Source organism: Agrilus planipennis, unplaced genomic scaffold, assembly GCF_000699045.2.
Source record: "Agrilus planipennis isolate EAB-ADULT unplaced genomic scaffold, Apla_2.0 scaffold34, whole genome shotgun sequence".
In the NCBI taxonomy this organism is placed as follows: domain Eukaryota; kingdom Metazoa; phylum Arthropoda; class Insecta; order Coleoptera; family Buprestidae; genus Agrilus; species Agrilus planipennis.
In genome coordinates, this window is record NW_020439170.1 from 397,730 (window position 1) to 405,930 (window position 8,201).

General features: G+C 28.8%; 2 protein-coding genes and 1 long non-coding RNA gene across 5 annotated transcripts in view; 2 read left to right on the top strand and 1 right to left on the bottom strand.

The window, feature by feature from the left end:
• LOC108739500 overlaps positions 1 to 2,120 on the top strand; it is a 9,459-nt gene extending 7,339 nt beyond the window's left edge. Inside the window, exons 2-4 of the long non-coding RNA XR_001938168.1 lie at positions 1,051 to 1,231; positions 1,588 to 1,804; positions 1,868 to 2,120. This is a non-coding gene — a long non-coding RNA (uncharacterized LOC108739500). The remainder of the gene's footprint in view (positions 1 to 1,050; positions 1,232 to 1,587; positions 1,805 to 1,867) is intronic.
• Positions 2,121 to 2,402: 282 nt separating this feature from the next.
• LOC108739489 (putative ribosome-binding factor A, mitochondrial) lies at positions 2,403 to 4,199 on the top strand. The gene is made up of 7 exons (XM_018473402.1): positions 2,403 to 2,689; positions 2,750 to 2,945; positions 3,047 to 3,215; positions 3,293 to 3,432; positions 3,555 to 3,683; positions 3,754 to 3,903; positions 3,969 to 4,199. The coding sequence occupies exons 1-7, from the start codon at positions 2,565 to 2,567 to the stop codon at positions 4,137 to 4,139; spliced, it is 1,080 nt and encodes a 359-aa protein (XP_018328904.1). The 5' UTR covers positions 2,403 to 2,564; the 3' UTR covers positions 4,140 to 4,199.
• A 1,798-nt stretch (positions 4,200 to 5,997) lies between these two features.
• Positions 5,998 to 7,907, bottom strand: LOC108739488 (digestive organ expansion factor homolog). 3 transcript variants are annotated; one of them, XM_018473401.1, is made up of 5 exons: positions 7,862 to 7,907; positions 7,440 to 7,791; positions 7,165 to 7,337; positions 6,616 to 6,792; positions 5,998 to 6,246 (listed from the first exon to the last, which is right to left on the bottom strand). In XM_018473401.1, exons 2-5 carry the CDS (start codon positions 7,672 to 7,674, stop codon positions 6,064 to 6,066), a joined length of 768 nt encoding a protein of 255 aa, XP_018328903.1. In that variant the 5' UTR covers positions 7,675 to 7,791; positions 7,862 to 7,907; the 3' UTR covers positions 5,998 to 6,063. The 3 variants fall into 3 exon arrangements, with proteins under 3 accessions (XP_018328903.1, XP_018328902.1, XP_025833734.1); XM_018473400.1 differs by having other exon boundaries at positions 7,165 to 7,791; XM_025977949.1 differs by lacking the exon at positions 7,862 to 7,907 and having other exon boundaries at positions 7,165 to 7,219; positions 7,440 to 7,531.
• Positions 7,908 to 8,201: the final 294 nt, after the last annotated feature.

An 8,201-nucleotide genomic window follows, 5' to 3' on the forward strand; every position in this document is an offset into this window, starting at 1 on the left:
CCGTTTTTGTCTGCGAATAATCATCTACGTAAACTACGCCATGCTAGTCAAGTATTAAAAAAAATGACTGTCGGTAACCAAAATTTACTTCATTATGAAAACTACCAATTTTCACTAAAATTAAATAAGTAAGTTTCTTATTGTTAATTAGTTGTCTTAAAACGAAATGTTTCAATAATGCCTCTTCTCATTGTCTGGGATATTTGCCCTTTTGTAGACAGACATAAATTAAATTACTGGTATTTAATTTTTTGCTTAAATGGAACAGTGAAATAAAACAGAAAATGATATATATATATATATAAATTGTAATGTAGTACTTGTTATACTTACCGTTAGTCAACAAGTTTAACTTTTTCCAATGTTTAGAACATGTTAGATGCATGGTATATGTTTAATAATTTTAATTGAAAACTGAAAAGTATACTTTTTAGAAAACATATTATTATGTCTACGTATGTGTACATTGTTATTAAAGCAGTTGGGGGTGCATTTTCACTGAGAAGCATTCTTTATTTTATGACAAATTGTATTGGGAATACAAAAACACTTTAGGAATAATAATATCATAGACTTTGTTCAAACTTCTTGGGTATATCAGGGTGTACAACTTTGTATCTTTTGATATGAAAAAGTTTCAATAAAACCTGTAAAATTATTCCAAGATGTGTTTGCTCTGCTAATACAATTTGTTATAAGTAAATTAACAATCAATTGGGTTTCAAATTATTACTAATTAAATCAGAAAATCTTGTAAAAAAGCTTAGTAAGTTATTTCAGTAATTATCCATAAAATAAATAAATCTAGTAATTTAAAAGTAAAGGTAATGTGCAAAAAAAGTAATAGTAAGTTTTAAATTTTTTCACATTTAAATGTGTCATAAGGAATTTGTGAAACTTAACTTAAATGTTGTTGTTGTATATTAATTTGTTACTACCTGTAACCTGAAAATCTCTAATGACCTATAGTAATTGTCTATTGTTGTATTTTGATCTACCTACTGTTAAATACTTAATCGTTTTCAGTATTTACGAAGTATTTTGTTGCAGAAAATGCCCGTAAGTTGTTTAAAAGCTCAAGTGAAAGAAAAAATACAGTTTCATATTCGAAGAGGGTCTCTTCTACTGTCCGATGAACAGGCTTCACTCTCATCAGTCAATAATCTCAATTATACTGGATTAGATCATCAACCGGCAATGGTGTCAGAAAACAAATTAAAGATAAGAAAACGTAAGTCATCTATTAATAAATAGGACCTCTGTTCCCTTTTACTCCTGTTCCTGCTTCTAATATGCCTCAAAAGGTGGCGCCCTCTTATTCTAAATTTCTTTATTGACTTCCACTTCTCCTACTCTTTCTAATACCTCCTACTTCCTAATATTTTCTATTCACGGCATTTCCATCATCCGCCTATAACTCCACATCTCAAACATTTCAAATTTTTTCATTTCCGTGCGCCCACCGAGACGTCCACATTTCGCATCCATACAGAACCACGCTTCAAATATGCACCTTTATTTAACAATCTTTTTCGAATTTCTAAATTAATAGACGCGAGTCTTAAAACTTTTTGCTTTTGATTTCAGATCGATGATTAATAGGTGGGAGGTTTTTGTGATCGATCGATCGATAAGTGCAGTTTTAAATTCGCTCCGCGAAAAGTTAGTGTGCGTTTTTCGCGGTCGGTTAAGTGCGGTAGTGCGGGAGTGAACGTTCGATTTTGATGAATAATATTAGACATCAGTAAAGGACTGATGGAACCTGTAGGAAGGATAATGAAGCAACACCAAACAAAGTTTGTAGGTGAGATACTTTCCTTATGATGAATCTTTTAATAAATATTTACTCTTCTTTTAATTGTTTCAGAAATAGAGAGCCTTCGAGAGGGTAAGTGAATTTTCCTTTTTTATATTTCTTTCAGGACCAGTACATTCATACATATGAAAAGGTTCTCCGAAAATTTTTCTAAAGCACTGGGAATAATTACAATACAAATATTAATTGTTCTTGTGGTTGGATTACTGAAATGTGCCACTTATGTACCGTACATATACGTAAAACACAATATAAGGCGTTATTATGATTAAAACACGATATTTTAATGATAAAAAGTAATGGGATAATAAAACAATATTTTAAATCAAAAATGTACAACATTCAACATTACATTAATTTAATCAAATGAGTAGGTATTTCTATTTAAAAATGAATCTGCTTTTTTGCTGTAGCCGTAATGAAACCTCTGCAAAAATAGCGTACATAACAAATTTTAAACAATCGTTTACAAAATTAGATCAGAAGTAGATCAATGTAATCGATCGCAACCTTTTTATTTTCGCATTACAACTTTTTACATCTTTGATTACATGCTATCTATGATTACATGTATGTATTCTATGTATGTATTTAACCTCAAATTTTAAACGTCAAAATTGGCAAGATGTATCTTCATTTATAGTAAATTAAGAAATTTTTTCTAAGTAATTGTAAGATAGCCAAAAATCAGCAGGCTGAATGTGTGGTGTTAGATACTTCCATTAATTGCTGTTAAATTGAAATTAAAATGATAAGCCTACTTAAAAATGCTAATATTAGACTATGCTGTGTTCGTTATTTTCATCAAACTGAAATGCAACAAACCGTATATAAAGCCATGGCTAAAATTATGAAGAAATCACAAGGCAAAAAGTAAGATATTTCCATTTATATGCTTTACGTAAGTTATCTAAAAACATGCCGATATTTTAGAAAATATAAATATATTGAGGATGCATGTGTTGTAAGCCCTTCTGTATTTAGTTCTGGTTCTTTAGAAGGTAAACAATCTCCAAATTCTAAACGAGCACAAATATTAAATAAATTATTCATGAGTTACATTACTGATCTAATGGCAACTGGTGAAAACTCATCTAGTTTTGTGGGATATGGAATAGAAATAAGTCAAGTTAGTAAACATATATTAAAGTACATTACATAATTTGAAATCTAATTATAAACGAGAATTATTTTTTCATCTTGTACAAAATTGCAAGGAAAGTTTTATAGGTTCAAGTGTGGCCTGATTTTAAAGGTTTAAATGTGTATTGGGTAGCAAAAGGAACTAAAGAGGATGATAATATTGAGGAATTATTAAAAGTTAATGCCAGAGCTCTTAGGCATGAACTTACACAGCTTCAAGTAATAGGAATTGTTCCTAAAATTACTTTTGTTAAGGGCAAGTCTTAATGCCAATAAACCATCAAATAATTAATTAAAAATACTTATCATTTTACACTGGTGTTACTTTTGTAGACAAGTTATATGCAAAATTAGCAGAATTAGACAGTACATTAAAAAAGGCAGATTTTGGGGATGATTACACACCCACAGATTATTCATCACAATTAAAATCAGAATTGCAAATAAATTACAAATTGGATTCTGAAACAAAGGTATTATGAGAATATGTCATTTTATTAATCACTTCTCCTTTTTCTACATTCTCCTGCTAGATTTTACGATTAAATTTTGCAATAGCAATTAATATTAGGGACTTCTTTCTGCAAAACTTTAGCGCAAAATAAAAAATTTAGAAGATGAGTGTGAAGAATTACATGAAAGTGAAGGTGAAACCGATGTGGATGTGTTACCTCCTATGCCAAATAATTCGCTCGGGTTAGATCACGATATTATAATGAAAAAGGTAAATTAGTTTCTTTATAAAAAAAGAACTATTTTAAACTAGAACGGTAACAAAAATCGAAAATTTTAAGATTGTAAGAGATATGAGCAAATCCAAAACTGAACGTCAAAAAGTTGTTGACGTGGAAATACCGAAGATCTTTATTAAAGGTCAGGAAATTGAATTTGTGGACCAAAAGGAACAAAAAGAAATGTTTAAACAGTACCTCCAAAGACGACAGGTATGGAGATAATACATGGAAATCAAAATGTTACACTACTTACTCCATCATAATTTTTAATTTAGATTATGAAAGCTAAAGCTTCAAAGCAAAAGGATCGTAGCCAATTAATATTAGAAGATAGTGAAAATATAAAAGAGAACACCTACGAAGAAGAACTTCTTCTAAAGTTACCCGAATTTAATACAGAATACATCGAGGAAGAAGAGGAGGAAGAAAAAACATTTAGATATTAATGTTCTTTAAATGAGTTGTACTATTTAAAGTACAAGAAAATAAATCGTGTTTACAAAATACTTCATTTTCAGTTTAACAAATCCTACATAAAACTATTTTTTTTGTAAAATCCATTTTTCGCCATTTAACAATAGTTAAATACTTTCCAAAATGCATACCTGCATTGTATGTCATGTTTTAATAACCAATTAAATTCAGGAGTATTTAATAATAATCGCAAAAAATAAAACAAGTCGTTCATAGATACCAATTTATTTCTTAACGCTAACATTTTACATGATATCACATGTTACTTGCACACGATCAGTGTTGTACGTAATTATTATTGACATCGCGTCAGTGTGGGACAAAATATAATAACTGTGGTATATTTACTATTTATTTTTTAATATACATTTTGGTAATCATCAGATTTTTTTAAACAAAACTGTTCCCCAAAATTTATTGCAGATACCAAAATATTTATATAATATTTTTTGTCTATCATTTAGAATAAACTTCTATTTGCTTTAGTCTGGATTATCGATGATTGCCTATTCATTTAAATTGAATTAATTTTCTTGCGAGAGTTAAAAATACAATTCCAACGAGCTATGTATTTGTATCTTTGCACCTTAACAATTTATTAATGTTATTAATTAATTGTGCCCTTTTCTTTGTTCTTTTTATTATTAATTAGGAAAGTAGAAATTCATGTTGAAAATAGTATGTGAAATTATAGAGAACATTTAGATGAAGGTTTTGTGAAGCACCACTTTTTTTAACAAGTCTGATCAATTCCTTTATTATTAATCGACTTACGTAACTCAATTTTTATTTACCTATTTTCTCCAAATAATATTAATTTAAATTTTCCAACATTTTTTTTAAATGAAAATTCGATTGCGATTGAAAATAAAAGAATTTCTAAATTTAATTATCAGCCTTTAATAAATCAGCTTAATGAAAATTGATTTGATGTCAAAACCGCAAATAAACATTCCCTATTTTAAGTAACAAGAACAATTTCCTTTTTAAGTGTCATGGCAAGAGAACAAAAAAATTTTAATTAATAAGCCTAATATATATTTATATAATATATCATGTAACTATTTAGAAAATTATCATTGCAGCCATTTAGAAGTTAGGACGGTTTGAACGAGTATTCGTTTCAAGAAAAACATCGCGAATAATACTGGCTCGTTTACTTCTTCAATAACTGCCAATGACAGACTAGATTTCATCTCCCTGTTTTAATACATATTTATTTCTTTGTGTAAATTTCTTGTTTAGGATATACGGGTAACAGACGTTATTTACATCATTCGGATAATTTTCATTTAACGAACAAACGGTTTGCAACTTTACCACGTTAAACCGGGTGTACATACATATAAATATTGGGCCGTCGATTACTTTTCAAAGGGAGATTTGCCATTAATTTACTAATCGTAAGTAAAACATATTGCCAACTTTATAAATTTAGACCTCATTAAAATATATAACGTATGTGAAATGTACACAAATAATAACTATGAGCTAATTAGAAACTCTTATATACACTATGTACAATTATACAAAAACCTATGAGAGGAAGGTCCACATAAAGGACAAGTACAATGTCGATGAACAATCAAAAATCATAAACCTTATTAAATTACTTGAGCATTGGAGATCAACCAGTATGGTAAATTGTATATGAATAAAAAAAGGACAGGCATATATGCGATTTGAAAACACTCAATTGCATAAGTACATGAATTCGTTTTCAGTACATTTTAAAAATATAAAAANCAATCAGTCTTCCGACTGGCAACTTGATTGTTGATTCGTTTACAATAAATAAACTCTGACCTTGTCAAAAAATAAAAAACGGACAAAAAAAGACAGTTGTAATATTTATAACGTTCATAAATTACAAAAATAATTTATTTTACAATAATATTATATAGTATCGGTATTTTTAGCATCGGTTACCAGCATATGAACATTTCGTTCGGACTCGATCATTCTCACAGCCCTGTCCGTTCCTACGATTGCTGATAACTGATTGATGTCATACTTCGAATATAATACAGTAACAGTCATGTTAGACATACTGCCTATTTTTTTGTTCATATTCGACTCCTAAAATAAAACAATTATCACAAAACAAGCTATCTACTTTTTATTTATTCTAATTGTGGATTTAGGAAGTTACAAAGTTTAGAATAAAAAAAGTAATGAACCATATAACCACTAATAAAATAAATAATAAAACACTAACGAATTGTAGACACGATTAAACTGTGGTAAAATAAGTGAAATGTTAATTGGTAACAGAAAGGTACCACAATACTGATAACTTTTTGTCTGACATTAAGATGAAAATTACAATTAAAGATGAACTTAGATTTGTACAGTTTGTACCTTTAAATGTTAAGCTTTTAAGAAAAGGTTACATGCAAATTAAAATATTATAATAATAATATGTATTAAGTTACCAAATATAGATACCTGCATAAGGTTACACATCTCATAATAAAAATGTGGAACATTTGGTGGAGAATAAAAAATCAAATGCCTTATTCCCTTTACCCTAATTCGGTTGAAAAAGTGGAACCTTTCAGTATATAAAAGAAAATGCGCATCTCCATGAAAAAACATATCCCGAGCCCTAGCAACCTTCCCTTCCTGCAAGAAAAAAATTAATTAATGTCACTAAAATGTTTTAAAATGATAAAAGAATAATTAAAAATTTATTATAATAATTACAGCAATAAAGATAAAACCGATTTTTTTTTAATTTTAATTTAATTTAATCAAACTAGGTACAAAGTAGATTTAAAATGAATCCTGACTGAGAGAGCAAATGCTATCTTACGTCGACGTAAAATAGGAATACAAACTACAAAATATTTAGTATTAAAATAACATATTACTCTATCTATATAAAAATCTAAACAATTTAACTGAACTGAGGTGCAATTCAATTAAAAGAGAATTTAATTTACATTTTATCTGAATATTGTGAAATAAATTGCATACCAATTGTAAAATACTTACTTTGCTATATTCACAAATTTGTACAAATCCAATGTCTTCTCGCTTGAAATGATTTCTTAATCGTACAAAATCAAAATAATTAGTCACATAAATTAACGTCTGTCGCATTAGTGTGTCCATATGTTGGGGCACAATTTTGTTAATAAAAAATTTAAACCTTTCCTCAACCGTATCTATGATATTTTCAGTATAAAATTTTTGAAAGACATGAGGTAACTGCACATAAACTTGGCAAATTGTGCCGAATTTTGTGAGATTAATTGCCCTTACTTTACCTGCATAATTGAAGCATTTATTATTAAAAATTGCATTTATTTCTGGCAAGACTACCGACGAAAAAATTAACGTTTGCCTGTAGTACTTGGACCAACCATTTAATGCCCATGTTCTAACTCTAGAAAAGTCTGTCCCATGTGAATCTTTAGGTTGAAGATGAATGTGATTGAAAATATGCAAAACGTGGTCCCAATTTTGCATTAAAAATATTTCGGTTTGATCTAAAATTAACATTTCTACAGAGGCTAGGAAGTCATAGTCCCTGTCAGGTTCACCCTGAGCGCCAATGATTGTTCGTAAACCCAACGGTGACGCAATTATAATATCGGAAGAATAAAAGTCAGCAAAAAGCTGCAAAAAAAAGTTAAAAATAAATCAACAAAATGATGATAAACATCTTTTTAATACAAAATTATTTTACCTTTAAACTCTTCTTGGTAATAGTAAGGCCATCACATTATTGAATAAATATTTTTTTTATAAAATCTAAACTTTTACTTGACCTATCTACAATTGCAAATATCAACCCCAAAACATCCCTAATGCATTTCTGCAACATATAGTATTGTTCATTTTTATTCTTTTTTTAATAAAACCATTCTGGAATTGCTTTGTAATAAACTTTCAAAAAATTTTTGCTGCATATACCATCATTTCTGCATTTATTAATTATTTTGTTTTTGCAGTAGCAGATGCTGAACCCGAAGCCGAGGCTATTGTAGAGTTACCCAGAGACATGGAGTCACCAATAATTCAGGAAA